At 48.0% G+C, this 23538-nt stretch overlaps 1 protein-coding gene across 1 annotated transcript in view; it reads right to left on the reverse strand.

The window, feature by feature from the left end:
- AAK1 (AP2 associated kinase 1) overlaps positions 1-23538 on the reverse strand; it is a 69387-nt gene that overhangs the window by 27089 nt on the left and 18760 nt on the right. The window contains exons 3-15 of the mRNA XM_080360209.1: positions 19135-19253; positions 17248-17356; positions 15781-15923; positions 12299-12420; positions 10863-10944; positions 8404-8536; positions 7121-7224; positions 6127-6206; positions 4541-4695; positions 4164-4429; positions 3140-3337; positions 1502-1731; positions 198-355 (exon numbers count right to left, since the gene is read on the reverse strand). Coding sequence (XP_080216335.1) covers positions 198-355; positions 1502-1731; positions 3140-3337; positions 4164-4429; positions 4541-4695; positions 6127-6206; positions 7121-7224; positions 8404-8536; positions 10863-10944; positions 12299-12420; positions 15781-15923; positions 17248-17356; positions 19135-19253 — 1899 coding nt within the window. The remainder of the gene's footprint in view (positions 1-197; positions 356-1501; positions 1732-3139; positions 3338-4163; positions 4430-4540; positions 4696-6126; positions 6207-7120; positions 7225-8403; positions 8537-10862; positions 10945-12298; positions 12421-15780; positions 15924-17247; positions 17357-19134; positions 19254-23538) is intronic.

The following is a 23538-nucleotide window of genomic DNA, read 5'->3' on the forward strand; positions in this document are numbered from 1 at the left end:
CTCTCCCTTTGAGGATCACGCTCCTTCAATTGCAATTGCCCAAGGAGGCCAGGAACAGAAGGGAGATGGGACAGATTTAGCTCTGACGGGCACAGATGATCCTCAAAATACAGGAGCATCTGACCAAAAGCATCTTCATTCCACACCACCTTTCATTTTGGGAGCAGGCTGGTATTAAACCACCTCCATGAACCTACCGTCACCCAGCTTTGCAAAGTCCTTGTTCAGCAGCTCCTCAGCTGTGAGTTTGGAGAAGTTATCATCATCAAACGGATTCCACGTGGAGACATCGGGTGGGTTATAGACGTTCTGCTGTGAGGTCCTTGGGGAACCCGAGGGTGTGGTGGAAGCAGATCTGGATGTAATCATCCCAACCAAAAAACAGTCATTAATAACCCATCGACATCCCCTGGCCAGCACTATGAGCTGGTCCAAGCTACTGCATTAGAATTACTTCCTATTTAAGAACACATGGCAGAAATTGTACTGACGTGCCCAGAAAGCTGGGACCAGTCAGCCTCATCTACTCAATCTAGTTGAGCACCCCAGTGTCAGGGATTGAAACAAGCGTCACAAGCACAGCGCTATTTGTAGTTACTGTTGCTTTCTCTGAGAGACCGCAAATAATAAGCTGTAGACATTAACACCTTGTAAATACATTTAACTTTCCATCTAGCTATAGCTTTATTCAGCATGACTGTAGATAAGGGTAGCAGCAAACAATTATGGACGCTCAAGGAATATTTATAAAATAAGCACCAAGGCTTCATATTTGTTCTGAAATGGTTCGTTTTATTTTCAGGGAATACTGTTTAATTTAATTCTCTTGTTTTTTGAAACTATTTTCTGCAATGCGCATGTGGAGGTTTCCCGCTTGCAGACACTGTCAGAGCGACCCAGCAAGCGCTGCTGGGAAGCGCCGCCGCGGAGCAGCCAGCGTGCCAGGTGCGCCAGTCGAAAGGACAAAGGCTCAGCTTTTGGGGAGCAGAGCAGCTCTCAGGAGCACTTCTGCCCTTGGGGAATGTTTCAAAACTTGCTGCCAAGCCATAAACTGCGGTTTTGGGGAAGGCAAAGACTCACTTAGACCTCAGTTTGCTGCCTGCCTTCAGCCCAGCGCTTCACTGTGAGATCACGGAATCCCAGAATGTGAGGGATTGGAAGGGACCTGGAAAGCTCATCCAGTGCAATCCCCCCATGGAGCAGGAACACCCAGATGAGGTTACACAGGAAGGTGTCCAGGCGGGTTGGAATGTCTGCACAGAAGGAGACTCCACAACCCCCCTGGGCAGCCTGGGCCAGGCTCTGCCACCCTCACCATGAACAAGTTTCTTCTCATATTTAAATATAACCACCTATGTTCCAGTTTATACCCACTGTCCCTTGTCCTATCCCTGGTTGTCACCGACAAGAGCCTGGCTCCATCCTCCTGACACTGGATCTCCGAGAGCCTCATCTACTCCCTCCCTCCATCCCCTTTGACACCAAGCGAGCTGCCACCTACTTGGACTTGTTGAGACTGGCTTCAGCAGCAGCCGCCTGCAGGAGCTGCGTGGACTTGCTGGCTGGAACCCCGAAAACCGCACTGTGGGTCACGTCGCTCAGAATCCTCCTGTGTCCGGCACGCTGTGTCTTGGGGGAGGACGGGGGGGTGAGAGAGCCCAGTTTCTGCCCCGGCACAGCTGCCGGGGGGGTGGTTTGAGGTTGTTGCTGTTGTCTCATTTGCGTCTGCATCTAGGAGAGAAAGTACAATGGTTTGTAAGCACTTGTTCGTGACAAGAAAATGGCTGTATGCTGGAGGAGCTGCCCTTCCAATCATGGACTGGGGATCATTTGAGGGGGAAACAACAACCAAATGGTGAAATTTCAGGATTAGGACAAGCAAGAAGCTTTCTTAGGTTTCTCTCAGGCAAATAAATTAACATTTGTTAAACCATATAAACCATATAAAATACCCTAACGATAGAGGAAGGGTGGGGGAGGACACCATCACTGAGGAGTCAAGGGAACAGCATAACAGGACTTGTGGGACCATCTGACAGGCTGAGCCTGGGATCACATAAGCTGAGCTTATCTTCCCCGCCCTCAGGAGGACACTCTTGGGTAAGATTTGTGCACAAGATTAGACTTCAAGCTTGTATTTTGGAATCACATTAACAGCGCTATGTAGTCATCTTAGAATACATATATATATATGGTACCAATACTTATTTCTTGCAACTAACATCTTATTTCAACTAAAGTGTATATTTGCAACTCAAGTGTGTTTTTGCAGACAGTGTATTTATCACCAGCATCTCAAAGAACCTGCACCTGTTGTTTTAATAAACCTCATTATTTGTGGATCTGGTCATGAGAACTTCTCATTGATTGCACCCAGACCTACAGTATATATTGTGCTATTCGTGAATCTGTGCAGCGTGAGGATTCAGTAGTCACGACTGGCCCGCAATATTCATTAACCTAATTGTGCAAATTCAACGTTGATGTGCCAAGACCTACAGTATATATCGTGCTATTCATGAATCTGTGAGCCAGAATGGCCGTCGAGCGTGATCAGACTTCTAGTGCCGACTTGAGGTTATTTGACCCAGCCACCCTGCATGGGGCTTAATGTCTGCTAAATTAATTATCTTAATGCAACAGAGGGCAATGAGAAAAGAGTTACAACCCCAGTACGGCAAGACAAACGGATGGCTAGCTGACCTGACTGCTTCTGATGCACCCACCTCACATCTCACTATGTAGGTCACTGCGGAACAGTACATGTGGTGCTGAGAAACAAAAGGGCAGTGCTGAAATCCCCGCAGAAATGAACGCAGAGCTTATTAAGCTGAAATCTCGCAACGTGAAAAGGTTTTGATGGGTCCTGGCTTGGTGTCTTCTGTCTCTGCAGAGACCGTAGCTCACTACTGGTTTTTAAATGAGCCAGCCACTGCTTTTCCCCAACTGCTGCAGGACAGGAAAAGTGTCCAGATGTGTCCAAATAATTACACGTGTCTCTGAGGCAGCCAGGTTAGTGCTGACATCTGCGATGCACCAGGGCCCAGCAGGCCCTAGAGCAGTGATTCTCTGGGCTTTGGAGGCCTACAAAGCCAGCACCCCAAATCCCACTGCCCCACTCCTTCCCAAAGCCTCTCACCACTTGCTCCTGCGACGGTGCCGCCTGGGCCGCGCTCGGCTGGGCCTGGGGCTGCGGCGCTTGTTGCTTTTGCTGAACCGTTGCCGTCTTCTGCTGCATCGCTGCCTGCTGGGCCATCATCTGCTGCTGCTGCTGCTGCTGGTAATAGTTCTGCATCAGCTGCTGCTGTGCTGGCGCTCCTTGCTGCATCACTGGGAACTGGGAAACAAGCAGCTGAGTCACTTGTTGCGCGGCTGGGACGTGGGGTAGAACCACCAGCAGAGCTCGGGGCCACCACGGCAATGGTGACAGCCACTGCAGGTGGCAACGCAGCAACAGGCTGTGATGGCCTGGAGACCATCTGGACAGGAGCCGTGGAAAACAGCCCCCTGGTGTAACGTAAGATCCTCCTGTCCACACAAGGCTCCCACGGCACAGACTGTCCCATGGTCCCAAACTCCTTTCTCCCCTTTTATCAACTCTAAACCTTTCCCCAGCAAATTAAGATTTACTGGCCCTTTGCTTGCACTGTTAAACATGCTTTAGCAGAGATCTGTGCTGCTATAAACACCCCAGGTCAGCCCACAAGTCTGTCACTGAGACACATCGCGTCTCACACATCCCGTGTTCACAGGCCTCCCTGTCACCGCAGTCACCACAACACCAGACCCGACTCTTCCCGCTGAGCGCGTGCCAGGCTGCTCGTACCACGGCGAGGAAGGACGACAAACAGCAGTGATCTGCTCATCAGCTGAGCATTGCTGTCAAGACTCTGAGACACCTGGAGTTGTAAGTTCTGAACCAGCACTGCTTATTTTATGTTTGTAAACCACAAAAGCATCTTGAGGCCTTTCAGACAGGCACCTAAAAACGCCAGCTTTGCACAGCAAAAAAAAACTTGCTAGAGAACTGGAGATGCATTGGGAAATGCCTAAAAACTGTATCTGTCCCCTCCAAAACTAGGAGGCTTAGCATAAATGCAAAGAATGGCCTTGCAGGCCTCTGGCACAGCGAGCACGCGATAAACGCGGCCACACACACCTACCTGCTGAGCCTGCATCATCTGCTGCTGCTGGTAATACGCAGCCTGCTGCTGCTGCTGCTGCAGGAGCTGCTGCTTCAAGAAAAGCTGCTGCTGATGCTGAGGGGTGGCTTGTGGCTGAGTAGAGGGGACCTGGGGCTGCGCCTGCGGGGTCTGCGGCGGAGCTGCCGCCTGCTTGGCTTGCGGCTGCGCTGGACTCTGCTGAGGCGCCGCTTTCTGCTGGGGGACACTCGCAGGCTGAGCGCTGCCCAGGGCCGCAGGCCCAGCAACTGGGAGGAGAAAACAACATGAATACCAAAATGTGTTAGCTCAGGGTGCACCACAGCCCTGCGGCGCACGGGGCCCCACGGGAGGGCACAGCACAGGGAATATGGTTTCACCTTGCGGCTGAATGGCTGCTGGAGCCGTGGGTCTCTTGCGAGGCGTCAGCGCTGGCTGGATGGGTAAAATCCCTGGGTTGGGTTGTGTCTGTCCTGCTTTAGGTCTCTGGCGGGGTGCTATGGAAGTTTCTGTCGTAGGGATGGGATCTGTCAGCCTACAAAGTAAGGTAAGGAATAAGAGGAAGAGCGGTAAGAGCTGAGTCTTCGTTAGCTTGAGAGCTGGTGCACATAACATACATCACGGGTTTAAAAACTCAGCCATACTTCAGCAGTGCATGACTGGTAAAGGTGAAACCCTTGTGAGCATCCAGACACACACAGACACTTCCCAGAAAACTGGAAGCAGAGTAAAACTTCATGGATGTATTCACAACAATTAATCCAACACTATCATTTTGACTTCTTTACCAACTGTGGCATCCTGTCCTTCTGGACAGCTGGAACTTGTCAAAACCACTAAACTCATTCCAATATTTGCTACAAAATATTGTTTAAATCCACTTAGAGCTCTGGATGAGCAGATGAGGGACAAATTAGCTTAAGAGCAGCTGGTAGCTTTGGGCAAAGTTGTCCAAATTGCCATCTGCAGAAGTACCTTAACTTCAGCACGTCTATGCCAGGATCAAGCCACTGGACCTCTTCTGATCTCTGCCCAGCATTTACTGAGCTCCCAAAACACACGGTAGAGCTGAGCAGCCCCACACCACCCTGCCCTTCTGTGCACACATTCGCTTCTTAGATACTGAGTTGTTCGACTAACGTGAGAGTAACTGCACACAATTATAAAAAGAAACCAAACAGACTCTGAGACTGACAGACAGGAGGAGAGATGCGCTGTTTCACAGCCTGAAGAAAAGCGCTGGGTTCAGGCTGCCCACTGCTGTGCTGCTCACTTGGCAGGAAAATGAGGTACAAGTTTTGTCCAAATGATTTTATGAATCTCAATAACAGCATCATAAGCAGAGCAAGAAGCAGCAAGAGAGGAGAAAAACCACAGCAGTACAGTGGTTTCCCCACTAATTGGGCTCTTCAGAGACTTCACAGACTGCTCAGGTTTTCCTGTGTCACCCCAGAAGAAATGACACGACTCTCGCAGAAATCACAGCGATTTCATCTAGTAATTACGGGGTCAGGTTATCATCTGCCAAGGGTCACGCTCGACCAGCAACAGCCTCCAGTGCTGTTTCTGGGCAGACTCGTGTTCTTTGGGGCAGTTTCAGGCCTGACGCCACTCAGGTGCTGCCACCAGATGGACGGATGACACAGTGAATTCATCTAAGTGCACCAACTTCCAGTGCTGCTGGCAAGCGATGTCTCCAGCAAATGCCGAGCGGTTGAGTCATGCCGAGCATCAGCCAAGTCCCTCCCTGCTCCCGCACAAAAACGTCCCCTAATATCTGCATTTTCCGCCTTTCGGATCAATGGGGTTTTTATGTTGTCGGAATGGGAGCCGCAGGACCACAGTGTTTGTCTCCAGGTATAAACATGAGCCCACAAGGAAGCAGCTAAATATACCAAACATCCTTCCTAAAACCAGCAGAAAGACAACAGACAAAAAGAGAAAGGGCTGCAGATAACGTGGTTACCTGGCCTTTGGTTGACTCTTCTTTGCAGCAGCTTCACTTGCTTTAACCGGGTCTGGGAGTTTTGCAGGGATTGGAGAATTCTGCAGAACCCGAAACGCCAGGATTTGGAGGGGCAGAAAACAGAGGCAGAAATCATTTGCAAAAGCATCCCAATGAAACAGGGAGATTGGGGGATCCACAAAGCAACCATTCCTCATGCTGGACATGGAATAAATCACTCAATGTTAATGGCACGAGGAGAAAGTACTTTGGGAGAGTCTTTAGAAAGGAAAAATAGGGTTCAGCTTTTTGACCTTTTACTATATGTGGAATCTGAACACAAAGCTTCATAGCACAACCTGGGTATTTTTAAGACAACCTTATCGTACTGCTATAAAAAATACCATTTATGATCATAAAGATCATAAATAACCACCTGAACATGGGGAAAAAAAAGCCAAACAAACAGGTTTCTTCTTACCTGGAAACAATAAAATAAAATGTCATGTCACAGATGTTCACGACATCATAAGAAAATACTTGTCTACAAGTCTACAAAGACACGCTAAGAAGGGGCAGATGGTTGTGGAAGGTCTAGTGTAGTTCAAACAGGAGCCAGCCAGTCCCAAAACTGCAACGTTTCAAACCAACTGCAGCACTAATTACACACGCTTGGGTGAATGTGCCCGTAAATCAAATGGGTTTCACAAGCATGGCCTAATTTTCCACGTTAGCACGCACGAGATCTCTGGGTTGGCCTTACCCTGGTAACTGAGTGAGGAGGTAAATCAGGGACAAACAGAAATAAATAATGCATGAAATGAAACCCTAATTCCTGCCCCCCAAGAAAAAGCCCAAGTGGTGCTGCTAATTACAAAAAAAAAACCAAAAATCAAACAAAAAAACACCGAAAAACAACCCTCCTAATTAAAGAACCAGGGAATGCAGAATGCTCAATATTCAGCAAATGTGACCCTTCTCCTCCCACAAAGCCCCACATGAGCCCCCTCCTCACCTGCACGTTCTGCACTGGACACTCCTTCTTCGCCAGTTTGAACGCAAAGTAGGAGACCTGATAAATATCAGGTCTCTTATCGGGGTCTGGCTCAAGCATATACCCTTGAAAAGACACAGATGCAAATGTCAGAGCAATAAAACAGGCAGGTGCACGTGAGCCATTCGTGGCAGCAAAACAAGGAAGAAATTGCTGCCCCTGAGGGTGGTGAGAGCCTGGCCCAGGTTCCCAGAGAGGTGGTGGATGAACCATCCCTGGAGACATCCCAGGCCAGGCTGGACGGGGCTCTGAGCACCCTGAGCTGGTGCAGATGTCCCTGCTCATGGCAGGGGGGGCACTGGGGGGGTTGGGAAGGTCCCTTCAACCCAAACTGTTCTATAATTCTGCATTGGGTACAAGCAGATGCTGACAGGGCATCCTGCCCCTTTCAGAGCTCAGTGGGGCTGAGCCGATCGTCAGGGGCATGACAGGATGGATTAAGAGATATTTTCCTGTACAACTACGAGCAATTTGTAGCTGCTGCCCAAGTCAAGGAGAGGACACGCAGCCTGCTCAGGGAGCAGCATTGCTTTGGAATTCTGCATTTCCAAGGGAACTCGCAGGGAAAAAACGTGACCCGGCCTGGTGCGGCACTGGGGCAGAAAGTCAGAGCAGCGGCATTCACCATCACCTTTGCATAAGCAAAGAAAACCCCAGGCTGCTCTGCAAACACATCCAACTCTGTGTTAGTCAAGATTGTGGCTAGGAAAAGAAATAAATAAATTAAAAAATCAAATGCTGTGCTGAAAACAAGAGCGGCCACAGCTTTGCCAAGAGTAGTGCATTGTAGCCTTAATTACACATTCACTCTAGTCAGTGGGTTATTTATAAATCATTCCAGTTCTGTTTCTCAGCTCACAGAAGATGAATTCTTATCACTAGTCTAAGTCACTGTGGTTCTTTTCAGTTCTTTATCCAAACAGATTTATTACTGGAGAAATACGTTTCTGCATAAATAGGCTTATTGTGCAAGTTTCTGTAGGACTCTTAAACCGAATGGTCGTCTGTTTTCCTGCCTTTCCACAGAGCTCCCTACAGCCCAGCCTAATAGAAACCTCTTTGTCATAACTGTCCTACCAAGAGCGATCTCCTAAACTACTAAAAGATGCTTTAACTACCACTGCGTTCACGTCTCTTAAAAGATGAGAAATGTGAATAGTTTTACTCTAGGAGCGGGGAATGTAAGAACAAAACGTCGCTGCTATTTGTTGAGTTCTGCGGATGCCGCCACTGCAGACACTCACGGATGAGGCAGTGCATGTCCTGCGAGTGCCGCGAGTTGTCCGGAATGGTGAAGTTGCCGTCACAGATGGCCACCTGGCTCTCCCCGAACGGCAGGGTGAAGTAACACAGCTTGTACAGCAAACAGCCGAGGGCCTGGGGAGAGAACACACACACCTGAGCAGAGCAGGGAACGGTACAGTTCAAATACCCCAAAAGGATGGAGAAAATGCTCTGGGTTGTTCCACTCTATGGGTCCCACACGGTGTCAGGCCTACGTTTTACCATCGCTGTGATCAACGTGAAAACAAGCACAGTTACAGGGGAAAATAAATACATGAAGAGCGCTCCCTCGCTTGGTTGAGACACTGAAACCTGGGGGACTGTATTGTCATGCACCCCTGCACGGCACGCAACAGGCAAAGCCTGTGGTTGCCACATACTGGGAGGAAAAAGCAAAGTAACAGCAAAAATAAATGGTAACGATCATCCTTAATACATTTATTATGACTGAGAAAAATCCAAATTGTTTCCAAGCTTAAGTTCAAACAACCTTTCAACCATTATAAATATGCACCAGGGAGAGATACACAGATAAGTCTGCAGGCTGCTGGCTCTATCACCCTTCCAGCTATTTCCGTGCTGCTTTTGACAGCAAGAGCCACCTATTTCAAAAGAAAATACAAGTTTTGCACAAAGGGCTAATTATGAAACACTCCCACCAGCTCAGAGGGGAGAGGGGGAAACATTTCCTAATCCTAAGCAACTCATCATCAGCATCTATCTTTTGTCACAGGATTTCACAATTCAATCGCACTCTAGTTTAAAATAACCTTGGTAAGGTTTAAGGAAAGTGAGGTTTCCAGCAGGACAAGGCCTTGAAACTGAGGCCCCACTGTGCCCATCACCACTGATGGCTGGAAACGCTCGGTGGGCCCATGGAAATCCATCCCTTCCATGCCAGGAGGAGCAGAGCCCTTGGGTCTCCACCTTTTCGCATCACCGCAGGAAGAAGCGTAAATCCCAGGTTCTCCCCTGGCTGCTTGAGGCCCTGACAATGTCTTCCTGGTGTCACAACTGTGACATTCCCTCTCCAGGTCCCCACCACCAGGGCGAGTGGTTCCACAAACCTGCCCAACCCCACAGAGCAGGAGCCGCCGCTTCCCTGAGCTCCGGGAAGGGCAGAGACTCTTCAGCAGATGGCACAGCAGCAATTTTCCCTCTTGCATACGCAGAGCTATTGGGGGTACATTAAAACTCTCCTTATGCTGCTTCCACCTCGTTCCTTCCTGTCTCAGGTCTCCACAAAACACAGGAACACGCTCTGAATTAGCGTTCTAGACAGTGCGTTTGCTGAATTGCTGCTATGCTACAAATGGCACTGACTTTTTTTCACCTGGTGAGACCACACCTGGAATATTGTGTCCAGTTGTGGCCCCTCAGTTCCAGCAGGACAGGGAACTGCTGCAGAGAGTCCAGCGCAGGGCAAAGATGCTGCAGGGAGTGGAGCATCTCCCGGGTGAGGAAAGGCTGAGGGAGCTGGGGCTCTGGAGCTGGACAAGAGGACACTGAGGGGGGACTCATTCATGGGGATCAATATGGAAAGGGGGAGTGTCAGGAGGATGGAGCCAGGCTCTTCTCAGTGACAACCAGTGATAGGACAAGGGGTAATGGCTGCAAACTGGAACACAGGAGGTTCCACTTAAATCTGAGAAGAAACTTGTTCATGGTGAGGGTGTCAGAGCCTGGAACAGGCTGCCCAGGGGGGTTGTGGAGTCTCCTTCTCTGCAGACATTCCAACCCGCCTGGACACCTTCCTGTGTAACCTCATCTGGGTGTTCCTGCTCCATGGGGGGATTGCACTGGATGAGCTTCCCAGGTCCCTTCAACCCCTGACATTCTGGGATTCTGTGAATAAAGCGCAGCCTTCCATCCTCCCCCAGGTGAGCTGGAGATGGGTTACACCACAGCTGCATTTTGCTCTGAGCATGAAAAGCGTGGCCAGATCACCCTGATCACCAGAACCGCAGTGCAAACCTGACAAGTCTGACAGCTCCGGCTGGGGTTACACTGCCCCAAATACACAGAATATTGCTCCTGGGGGAACATCTGTTTTCTCAGTTTTCTACTGAATTCAAGCAGTAACTTTGCTTTCGCTTGCTTGCCAGCCAACCCAGTCACGAGGAGTCACAATACTCTGAATTTTCTGTTTTAAGACACAAAATTAGGTTTGCACCGTTCAACAGGGGAATTTAATCCATTTCTAAATGAAACCATGTGTCAGGTGGCACAGAAAGAAGCACGCACATTTCATCCACAAGCTCAGCAGTAACTCATCGGGAACATCAGGCAGAGGAACTCTTTACTCAGAAACTGTCGAGTCTCTTACAGAAACCAGATTAGCCCCAACCAGGCGGTTACTGCGTCGTTATGGTAATGAAAACAAGCTGCAGGCTGGACCGAAAGCCGTTTTTATACGTACCCATATGTCTGCTTTTGTAGTTATAAGTTTGCCACTATACAAGTTGACCATTTCTGGTGCTCTGTAGGATAACGTAGTGTACCTGCAGCGGAAAGATCCATCAGCGAGTTCAAAACTGACATCAGATGCATTGTCACAACGCCACATCGCCAAATAATTCAAGAGTCACTCTTTCCCTAGGGAAAGGGATACTAAAGAATATAATAACTGGAAATACCTTTTAACAGCAGTATCTGCTATGGATCTCTAACGATAAAATACTAACCACTGCAAACTGCCCTGTGAAACCAAAGCAAACCAAGACCCTTCCTAAAGCAAGCAACTCACTCACCAAGCAGTGCAGTCATTTTAAGAACCAGACCAGAAATATTCAAGGATTCAGAGTATTAACAAGGTCAGTAGTCAAATATCCTCTGCAATGTCCTCACTGCTGGGGCTTTGGCCAACTGTATGACAGAGATTCTAACCGGACACGTGGCTCCTAATAAATGGGCTCCCATAGCAGGTCTCCTGCTCAGAGTCATTGTAAACTAGGGAAAGGTTATTTTATATCTCAAACTATAGCTGGAATCTGCCTCGTTTTAACAAATCACCACAACGAGAAAAGCTGGAAACCACATCACAGTTTAAGAGACTCTTACAATAAGGTCTCCTACCAGTAGGTCCATAATTTCTGCTGGTGCACTTTGCTTGCCACCTTTACTTTGATCACAAGAAAGCATCGCTGAAGGCAGTGTCTCTGTGGATTTGTTAATAGGTGTACAAATAGGGCATTCCGAATGGACTGCAAAGCCAGATGAGGAGCGCTCTAAAAACTTCAGTCAAACAAGTCTAGGAAACCTAACTGAATCCTAACAAAAAGGAGGCATTTGCACACATTTCTAAAGTGCTGTTTTCTAGCCAGAATATTGTATTAACCAAACCGGAGAGTTTGCAGCAGTGATGTTGTTAAAAGTAAAGCAAGATCAAGGACCTGGAGCCCGCATTGCTGCTCTAGGTCCTGCTGAAGCTCTTTGTTACAGCTGCCCGGGGCCAGACAAGGAGCCGCAAGACACCCCGAGGCCACAGCCGTTTCTGCGAAGGGCTGCGGAGTCAGGCCACACATCCCCTTAGTCACCGCGAGGATTTATGACAAGTGGCTGGAGGACAGGGATTCTGTCATCTGCTGTACTGCGGTTCAGACAAGCCAAGATGAGGGACAGACCGACCCCGATGTCACCACATCGGCAAGGCGGGCAGCTTCTCCGCATTAGCACGCACAGTCTTTTAGGTCTAAAGCAATTACATCAAGCTCAATTTATTGTTTCACCTTCCCCCGGGCGTTTATTTACCTGCAGCAGACACTTGTATGCAGCAGCATCCGATCTGCTGCAACGGGCCGAGTAAAATTTAGTCCCAGGACAAGAAAAAATGACCCTGCAAATGAAAACACTTACTTTTTGATCTCCTCCTCCACCGCATTCACGCCTTCTGTCTGAGGGTTCTGGAATTTGTTGGTAGCGCTGCCGAAGTCACACAGGACGTAGTGGCCACGATCGTGCAGCAGGATGTTTTCAACCTGTGAGCATCACAGACAAATGCAGAATCGCTCAGACAAAAAAAAAGCCACGTTCATTTTCTTTAGACGAGACAGGGTTGCTAGTGCCTGAAGACACATCAGACACATCTGAAATAAAAGCATAACATGACAGCACAGAGAATATGCATCAAAACTCTGTCATGTCTCCTAAAACAGAAGTCAAATCATTGAAGCACACTTGTAATGCGGCCTTCCATCCTGTCACCTCTCCTTTCTCCCTCTGCAAGGGCATTACCTTCCTCTACTCAGACCTACATGTTTCAGAATAAGAACCGTGTCCTGGTGTCCTTAGTGCTCAGCCTCCCTGAGCTGCCATGACCTGATCTGGACGAGGGGATCAAGTGCACCCTCAGTAATGTCACAGATGACACCGAGTTGTGTGGAGTGTTGATCTGCTGAGGGCAGGCGGCTCCACAGAGGGATCTGGCCCAGCTGGATCAATGGGCCAGATTGTCTGAGGTTCAACAGGCCAAGTGCCGGGTCCTGCCCTTGGGCCACAACAACCCCATGAACGCTGCAGCTGGGGAAGAGCGGCTGGAAAAGGCCCTGGGGGTGTTGGTGCCAGCGGTTGAGCATGAGCCAGCGTGTGCCCAGGTGGCCAAGAGGCCACCAGCATCCTGGCTGGTACCAGCGCTGCGTGGCCAGCAGGCCCAGGGCAGCGACCGTCCCTGTGCTGGGACCTGGGGAGGAGAAACCTCCAATCCTGGGGGCAGTTCTGGGCCCCTCAGCTCAGGGCTCAAAATGGCGGCATCAAAATCACCTCAGGGCTCAAAACGGCGGCCCCAGGGGTGGCGGGATCACCTCATGAAAGCCTCATTCATGTTTCCAGATATCTAAAGGGGGAGTGTCAGGAGGATGGAGCCAGGCTCTTCTCGGTGACAACCAGGGATAGGACAAGGGGCAATGGGTGCAAACTGGAACACAAAAGGTTCCACTTAAACTTAAGAAGAAACTTGTTCCCGGTGAGGGTGGCAGAGCCTGGCCCAGGCTGCCCAGGGGGTTGTGGAGTCTCCTTCTCTGCAGACATTCCAACCCGCCTGGACACCTTCCTGTGTAACCTCATCTGGGTGTTCCTGCTCCATGGGGGATTGCACGGGATGAGCTTTCCAGGGCCCTTCCAACCCCTCACATCCTGGGGTTCTGTGATCCATTACTGTGTGTCTACTACAAGCAAACTCAGCCAGTCACCTACTCCTGGATCCAGGGTGGGAGCAGCAGCAGCATCAGGGGTTGAAGTGGGAAACCTCACACCGCAGAAAGCTCTGAACTGTAGAAATCAAAGTTGGCTCTAAGCCGGTGCTTCAAACAACACATTATGGGATGTAAGACTGGAAAGACGATGTTAAATATAAAACAAGTTACACAAACAACTGCCACTAGGTACAGAGTAGTTGTGTTAAACGTTATCATCAGTACCAGATTCTCCCCTCCCTCCACCTCACTGAATTCTGCTCCTCTGGGATCTCACAGTTACAGTTTCACTGCACAGATTCCAAATTAGAAGCAGAAACATCACAGGAGGGCAACATAACAGATAGTTGTAGGAAGGTCTGGCTGGCTGTTCTTCACTGTTAAAGGAGCTAAAGACATACGCTGTATCCCCAATAATAAACCCTACCCCAAAAGTAAGCCCTAGCGTGTTTTTCCAGGATGTTTGAGGACGCTCCAAGTATAAGCCCTACTCCAAAAATAAGCCCTAGATACAGTTCATTAAAAAGTCCATCTAAATAGTGTCCAGGCAGCTATACATGTAAAAAAGTAAGCATCTTTTGGACCAAAAATTAATACCGATGCAGTCTTATTTTCGGTGAAACTGGGTAGGAAGTGTTCTAACTCCAGAGAGAGGAGAACAAAATTAAACTTGTTAGGGAATGCCCAACAATAGCAATTGCCTACGAACCCTGAGGGTGATGAAAATATCTGCAAGAGTGAGCAAAGGTAACGGTGCAAGGCAAGCGCACCGTCCCTACGGGGTCCTAAGCAGGGCAGAGGCAGCACACATGGGGCTTCCTCAAGTTTAGGAAAAATTAGCATCAATATACACCTGGTTTTGTGGCAGTCAGTCTAAGCATGTGTCAGAGCTCCAGAGGTCATCACAAGAGGAATAATCCAATATTCAACTGGGAAATGTGTCTCAAAGCAGAGAAGAGCCAAGTTGGGCAGAGCTTACCAAGAGCCAGGCCTGGTAAAAACCTCACTGCGTGCAGCAGTGGGCTGAACACCAGCCCCGAACGGGGCATTTCAGCTGCAAGTCAGTGCAAAAGAAACACTCACAAATGCTCACTAATCCATCACAGATGGCCCAGAACTTATTCACAGGCCACACAATGAGTTTGTTCTTTATTAAAAAACCCCAGCGATCCCAAAAAAGGTAACAGCAGGGGTTAATATCGACTGCAGAGGTTCCTGAGCCTCCTCCCCTCACACCAGTCTACACAAACACCTGCAAGATGCTCACAGACTTTAACAGACAAGTTAAACAAACCTATTAAGGCTCAAAACCCCCAGATGTCAGACTTGTTGCATATGTTCCAACTGCCCGAGCGCTGGGCTCACAACCATTTGAAACTCGCTCAAGCACACCAAACCCTGGGGATTTTTCCCCTGTGCTCCCTGGCTCTCGTTGGCACACGTGGCGCCGTTCGCTCCCGCAAAACAACGGCCAGCGGCACAAAAACATCTGCTGAGGGCTCTGAAAGCAGCACTTGACCTACAAAGCGCATCTGAATTTCAAATGTACACAGGAGCCTCCTTCTTGGCTGAATATATTAGTCGGGCATTTTACGAGCTCGTTGAAAGGGAAGGGCTTTTTGGTTTGTTTGTCTGATTATGAGTATGGGGTTTTTCAGCAGCTCTCCCCATCAAGCACACTGAGGTTCACAACGCACTTTCATGGTCAACAAAGAGTTAGAGGCCAAAAGCTTGACACGACTCCTGCCCCAGAGCCAACATCTCCAGCAGGATCCTTTTAATGTGGGTCTAGGAAACATGTTTACACCAAGTTTTTTGTGCACTACCTTGTAACATCAGTAGTGTTTCAGGTGGTGGAAAGTCGCTCTGAATAATTCACCAGATACATTCTGGCACACCTCCTGTGCAAAAGAGTTATTCACAAACATTTGTGTTTTTTAATTAGATCTATGGATGGTAAACATATGGTAAGCAGCAACGAGGCTCATTTCTTCTTTTAGCTTCCAATAGAGAGGTATTTATGCGCACTTTTCCTCATGGCTAACAACAGACACCCAGATTCAGAGCCCGTCTGCCGCGGCGTGGGCAGCAAACGGCCGTGTTAAGGACGTGGCACGTTCCCTGCTGCATCAGGAGGCCACAACTCACCTTCAAATCCCGGTGGATTATCGGTGTTTTACACTGATGCAACCTGGCGACGGCTTCGCAGGTGTCGCAGAAGATCTGCAGGACCTCGCTCTCCGTGAAGCCCGTCTGCAGGCGCTGGTTCATCAGGTTCACCACTTGGCCTCCTGAGGAGAAACAAGCACCAAGAGTCAGGGCAGGCGCACAAAACGAGGTCCAGCCTAAGCCCAGTCTAAGCTCAGTCTGCCACCCCAACTGCAGCCGCACAAGTTCACGAGTTCCAACTCCAAATTCGCACCAAGAGGCTTTTCACAACCTGCTTACTCAGCTTGTTTCGTTCTTATTTCCTCACCTAAATCCCAGGGGGTTTTGCATTTCATTTTGTCTTTGAACAACACACGTTGGCTTCTAAGGCCCACGCTCACCGGCTAAATGACACTCGCATGGAATTCTGACTAAGCCACGTATTGTTTTTTCTTCGTCAAAATAAGGCGTTTTTGCCACACTGCAGGAACAAAGGGCTGAATTTGGGGCACCCACAGTCCACAAAACAGTTTGCCATGTGTAAGCAAGAGGAGGGAGAAACAAAGATACTCAAAACCTCCATACACAACTAAAGGGCTCAGCTGAAATCACAGACTGGCAAAAAAAACTTGAAAAGCATCTGTCTGCAATTTCCCTTCTTACAAACAAAAGCAAGTTTTCATGAATGAGTCCTGAATTTGCCTCAACTTTGAGGTTTTGTTGCTGTCAAGAGGTTCTTCCCCCCTCTAAACACCCTAAAAACTCCTTCCTGACCCTCTGGCAACACAAAACTGTCTCGTTTCACATCACAAGTGTCAGAAAAGTTGATTGTCATGGTACAAAAGAAAAGCTCAGCTGAATAAGTAGTACAGCTGTGAACATTTTGCACTCAAAACGAGTGCAGTTCTGCACACAAAGACCCACTGATTTGCTTTGGACGCTGTTTGACACAAAAAAAAAGTAACAAGGAAAAATCGTATGTGTAACGGCAATTCCTGAAGCTGGAACCAGAAGCAGGTGTGTGCCGAGCAGAGCAATGGGCAAGAGCAAGTTGTGAGAAACACCACCTGGCAGCTCTCCTCCTTCGGGTGGAAGGGAACACCTCACACACACATTTTACTTCATCAGAGAGTGGTGTAGGGGAAAGGGAGCTGGGGGTCCTGGGGACAGCAGGGTGACCTACAGAAAACAGCAATAAATATTCCAGGGTTCTGCTTCACAACAGAAAGGATCTAGGACCACCCTGGGCATGGGCAAAGGTGGCACCAGGCCCATTAACAGGGTCAGGAATCACCCACTTCTTTGGTTCTGGCTTTGCCTTGTCCAGAACTGCTCCTTGGCAGCCAAGGAACTGCCAGGCCTAGGAACAGGTTTGGTTTTTTTGAAAGGAAGATGTCGTACAAGTTTCCTGTAAGTGCCCAAATGGGACAAATCTACCAGCGACCAACACCTGGAGCACACACTCACCTCGACAGAAATCCATCAGGATCAGCACTTCCCACACGTCCCCGCTGCTCACCGAGTTGATGCTGGAATCAATGTATCCCACAATGTTCTTGTGGCCAGAAAGATCCCGCTGGAGAGAAAGAAATTCAAAGCATAAGCCAGCCATGGAGAACAAGTAACATTTGCATCTGGTTTCTCTACACTGAAGAGCTTTCCTAGCTCTTCTACACAGGCGCAAGCTTCTGTCACTTTGGACTACTTGTCACGCAAAACCTGAACGAACCTGAGGTCCATCTCTACCTGTTTTCCTTCCAGAAGGATTTGAGACAAACAGCAGACAACGCAGCAAAATTCTGGTGGCACAAACAGCACATGTTGCGTTTCCTTTTCTCATCTCCTTCCGCTGGCAAACAGTATCTCAAATCTTCACGTGCTCAAAAAAACTCACTAAGGTAATAGATGTTGACCTTGGTTTTAGAAGTAGCTTATTTAAAGCACAAGTTCTCATCTCGATGACTTCGCCATGACATATGCTAAAGTTGCAGGGAAAAGTTCAGCTTCACCAGGAAAACAAACCAAAACTCAGCTGGCCACATTCTGCTTGAATTCTGTAGCATTGCCTAAAGTGCAGTTAAGTTTAAAACACATCCTTATTGCACAAAAGCTGAGAAGGAAGAAAACATTTCCTTTTAGCGACACCAAGGTTCTTCAGGACAGGGATTAGCGCTTCCGAGAAGATTCAGGCAGGAGCGGAGGATGCTCCTCACCATCGCTTTCCAGGTCAGCCACACGTTTCAAAGAGTCACCAAAGACATGGAGACAGCGGAAACACCAGCAAGTGAAATCCAAGTGAGCACACAGCTAAAACCTTTGATGTAAGGCCTAATCTCAACTTGTTCCGTGTAGCGTTAGCTACGCTGATGACAAAGCATACCCAAAAGTGTCACTGCACTGTTGTACAAACTCCAGAAGGTAACTCTAAAGGTATTAACATAATTAGAAGCTACTTCTAGAAACACATGCGGAATTGCTACCGTTAAGAGCTTCTGATACCAGGATCATCCATCCCAAACCTGTACCTACTGTAAATTAGCAGAATAAGGATTTTATATTAGCTTCCCCACCCCACAGTTGTTCTAAATATTCATCAATATCTTTGAAAGCAACTTCTAAAGTGCCACTTTCCTTGTTTACCAGGCTCCAAACAAGACTACACAAACCTATTCACATCACCTCCATTTCTTCTTTGTTTAGAGATGCTAAGTTTAAAACAGCTATTAAAAACAGCTATCCTATCCTATAGCTCCTTGTATCCCATCATCTAGAGAGATATCCCAGTGCCTATTATAACCACTGCCCTGTTTCAGAAGCCCCAGCAGTAACTACCCCACACATACTGCTTTAATCTATCACACTCACCAATACAGAGGCAGCCTCATCCCAGTCCCAAAGATTAGAATCTCTGGATGAGATTCCACCTTCTGTTCACACACTGACTTCAGAGAGTCACATCGGAATCATCGGCCTTTGCTGATCAAGTCTAAGAGGCTGAAGACTTTACCCCTGAAGACTGTGACACTTGCAAGTCTGACACCCCAACTGTGCTCACCTGTTCAACTCTTCCCTTCCCCATTAAGGCTGACATAGTTTTTCCTCTCCTCATCTTTCCGAGATTCCTTCTGCTTTTTGAGCTCCCAGTTTTGTTTTCTCCACTGAAACTATATACATTTTAAATCATCCGAGCTTTTCACATAGCCACATAACTCCAGGAGTTCGGTCTTTCCAAAAGAAAGAAGGTTTGCTAAGAAATCCCCTGTTTGGAGGCACGATGCTGCTCAGCTCACAGGCCAAAGGGGACTGTACCGGAGCCCGGACTGGGAGTGGAATGGTGTGAGAGTGGTGACTTACCATGATTTGGATTTCTCTTTTGCAGACTTGCAAATCATACTCGTTATTGACGTACATTCGCTTCAGGGCACATTTCATCCCATTGTTAGTCCTCACAAGAAACACTATCGCGAATCCACCTGCGGAAGACACAAAATCATCCTGCTCATTAAGACAGAACCTCTCGGTGCTTCCCACCCGGTCCCTGACTCCATCTGCCCTCAGAGTACAGAAGCGGGAACTAAAAGGAATCCAAGGGGCAAATCTGCAGTTAATGGAATCAAAGTTAACATTTAACACCTTTGTAAAAAACAAGCAATTGCACCAGTTACTTGTCCTGCCAGACCATCCTTCATTGCACCATTAATTTCCATTATGAAGAAGAAAGCTGAAATATTAACAGCAATGTTGCCTTGGACAGAAATCAGAGCTACGGACCATCCACTGAATTACTAAAGGCCTGAACTTAAAAGGCTTCCCAAATTTTGAAGCATCTAAGTTACATTACAGAGCTGATTTGTGGGAGAAGCAGCAAAAACCCGTCTCCCACACGTTTTGATGTTGGTGATTTTAAAAACAGGATGGAAGAATAAGAGGAAAAAATAGAAATAAACACACGATTCATTTTGTGGTCATTGCTATGAGTCAAGTCAATACTCCCAGGCCGTGATTCACTTGTTTGGGATGAAAGCCTCTCATTTCTGTTAGCAACGCATCCAAATAGATGGGGTTACATTTATAGTCCTGATGGAAATCGGAAGCTGAGGATGGAGATACGGAGTTTCACACTTGGCTCCCAGAGCTCAGAATGAACCACAACAGAGTCGCTCAGATCCAAGTAGCCAAGATGTGTCACACAACGGTGACAAGGGAAGCGCGGTGACGCTGCCCATGCAAACCTGACAGCGCTTCATTTGCTCTCTGTTACCTTACAGCACGGATTTCTTTCATGCTTAAGGATATCTACAGAATCAGCTCAATAATAAGCTACGATTCGGTGCTGCCGCAGCCTTCAGAAGTCCCACGGTGCCAAGAGCTGCAGTTACACACCATAAAAAGCCACTCACAGCCCAAAGAACTCTCATTTTAAAAGTCTGAGCCCTTTGGTGAATCCCGTTCTTTACAAGCTGCCAGAACCCACCAGATAATAATACGTATGTAGTTACATTTCACATGTTCGCACATGATTATTACTACTGGTTATTTGGCATTTAAACGAGTCCTTTCCCACCAGGTAAAGAGCAACAAGCCAGAAAGGCACATTTGGGTAAAATTCAGTAGGTGGCACTTGCCAATGCCGGTCTTGCAACAACTGGCACTTACAAACCATTCCGGGATCAACCACCACAAAGGGCCCACTGAAACTTTTCCTAAAACTGGGTTTGATTTCTTTTTATTAAGAAAATATCAAAAAGGAGCAAATGACCAGAGAAGGTCGCTGCGTTCGAGGTACAACCCTCCTGCCCCAGTTTGTTTCAGGGACACATCACAGCCCATCTTGCAAAATAAGCCCACAAGTTACACATGCAAATAAAATGCCTGGTTTTGTTTAATGACTCTGGTGCTGACACTCTCTCTTAGCATGCAAAAACCTTAGTTTTATCATATTTTTGCCATAGGAACTAGCCCAGGTTTTCCAAGGATGCCCCACTGACTTTTAGGAGCAGAACTAACGCACAGCAGCCCAAGAGAAGTCAGAAAAAATGCAGCAAAAAGAAGGTGGGGGGAAAAGAAGAAAAAAAGTGTCAAGACTTCAATTAGAGGTCTTAAACTATAACCAGGCTTCAAAATGGATATTCAAATTTGGGAAAATGTGGCCCTGGGATCCAGCAAGCCATGGAGATGCTGCTCACCCCTGCAGCTCTGGAGAGCCTCGTTGCTCCATAGTGCTCATGTTCAGCCACAAAAGTAACCCCGACTCTCTATGTTGCTTCAAGTCGAGGATCTCAAATGACAAGTCATTTCTGAGGGCTCCCAAACCGCAGGGGTAGCGTTATTGTTCTGGCCCAGCCACATGTGTCATTTCTGGAGAACAAACCTGCGCGTCCCGCTGTGCCACCTTCAGCCCAAGGACGTCTGTGGGGGAAAGAAGCAGGACAGTGCTCCACAGAGTTTTTCACCCCTCTTATCACCCACGCTGGAGCCAGCGAGAGATAAGGGACCTATAACCAACCATATCTGCTAAATTCCAGGACCTTCTAAAGCTTTGCTTCAGCTGAGGTGGGACTGGTACCTCTTACCAAGTGCTGATGTCTCATTAGCAAAGCCTTGGGCGAGGTACCTCTAGTCTGGATCCTGTGCTAATTAACAAAGTCACTCCTAGAACACCCTCACTGGAATATCGACGTTCTGCTGGTTTGCTGAGAGGGCCAACAGGCAAAGAAAATGACAGTCTACACAAGGGAGAACATAGCTAAGCCATCCAGAGAGCTCAAAGGAAAGAGAAATTTAGAATTAACAAAAAAATAAAGCGAATGCTTTCTGATACAGGACTGCAGCATCAGAGGGAGCTGGCAGAGACACGGTCCAGAGCGAATTCTAAACAGAGCAGCTAGAGATGAACACGTCAGGTGGAGCCACATCCAAGGAAGAGGGAGCACATAAGAGGAAAATCACATCTGCATGTCCTTCTCTCCTTTAACTCCTGCAAACTTCAGCTGCCAATGCCACACATGGAAGCTGTGCAAAACCATTTAACGTATTTGTCTGCAAATACACCTACCAATTTGGTTACTTTATGATTAAACTCCCACTGACTGCAGATTAAAGCGTGACAACTTTGCTGCTGGTAAAAGCAGCACGCTTTTCTCTAGAGAAAACAAGTATTGATTTCATCGGGGTACATACAGCAGTTTTTACGCAGCAATCTACAGTGACTTTGCCACCAGAGAAGCAAAATTTGATGATCCACATCAATTTGAGAGACATTGCAAAGCTTTACTTTCTGAACAACTGATCCATCATCTGGTCTGATTGCCTCAGTTAAAGCCGAGCACGGTTTACTGAGCCCAGGTTTTACTGTACCCAGGATTCACTCCAGAAAGGCACAATAGAAGCAAGAATGTCTAACTTCCCTCAGGTAGTCATCCCACACTTCAATCAGAAACGGTGTGGAAAATGCCACCCTCCTTTGAATTTCTCTGCATTTATTACACCTTCCGCTGCTAATTGGCTTCAGCGCTCCCAGTTTTGCACGTGGAGAATGGGACTATAAAACACTCGGTAAAACAGCAGCAGGACGGGGGAAGCACAAAGGGACAGAAAGAACATGAAACAGCAGCTTTTGCCATATTCCTCATGCACATGCGGCTCTAGAAATTCCCAAGTCTGCCAGCAGGATATAGGGGCCAATATTAGGAATACAGCGAACCTACAGCTGCGAACTGGCATCCAAAGGAAGTAGTGGGTGCCCAGACAGGGCAGGGACACCAGCCACTGGCTGCAGGCATCGCATATGTGTTCACAGACCCCGATCGCACCCGTGCGTCAGAGCAAACCGGAGCTGCCCCGGGAGTCCTGCTCCTTCCAGGGGTGTTTTCCCTGCCCTGGCCAAGCACACAGTTACAGCTCAGAGGCTTCTCACACAACAACCACTGTATATCCGAATGTCTCCAAACAGCAGGGAGTCCTGTAGCGGTCCACACCTACACCTAGAGAGAATTCCAGTTAGGTTCCTTGAGCACAAGAGATGGTTTCAGACCTCAGGTCTATCCTTCCCCTCCCGAGTCCCTTGCACATCTGTTCCTGACGGCTCGTGAGCTGCATCCTGCTGAAAATGGCACTCACACGGAATTGTCGCATTGCAAAGAAGGTTAACAATAACATCGCAGCATGATTTTATGGCTAGGGCTTCAGGTGTTTAATCAGGTTACCAGCTAATATACTTGATTTATTCTGAAGCACTTGAAACCTTCTTATTGGCAACTGTGGCCAATACTACTGATTTATACTAGAAGAGCAACTCCACAGGGATCTGTGCTCCTGCAGCTACCTCAAAAGCAGCAACTTTGTTGGTAAGCAGCAGACAGAAACCCAGTTCACATTTTTGGGGTTTTCACGGCATCATGCTGAAATTAATCCACCTACTTTTGCTTCTAACTCTCTTGCTAACAGCTGCTCCCCACTGGTTAACCCTGTCACCTTGTGCACTACAGATCTACAAAATTACCACCTCGTCACCCTCAAGGACAACGTTCTGCTTCCAGAGCCTTGGAACACAACCAACTTCTCCCTTGTTATTCCAGTCCAACCCCCAACTTTGCTAAATCTGGGCAAAGTTGAAAGGAAATAGATCAAAGACAAATTGACAAGCAATGATTGTGAAGCGCTGCCAGATGCACATTACGGGACCATTTACTTCTATTCTCAGCGCATGGCAAGCGAGACAACCCTTCCAATGGGCAGAACTGCCAGCTCTAATGCAGG

The sequence above is a fragment of the Nesoenas mayeri genome (assembly GCF_963082525.1).
Source record: "Nesoenas mayeri genome assembly, chromosome: 27".
Classification (NCBI taxonomy): Eukaryota; Metazoa; Chordata; class Aves; order Columbiformes; family Columbidae; genus Nesoenas; species Nesoenas mayeri.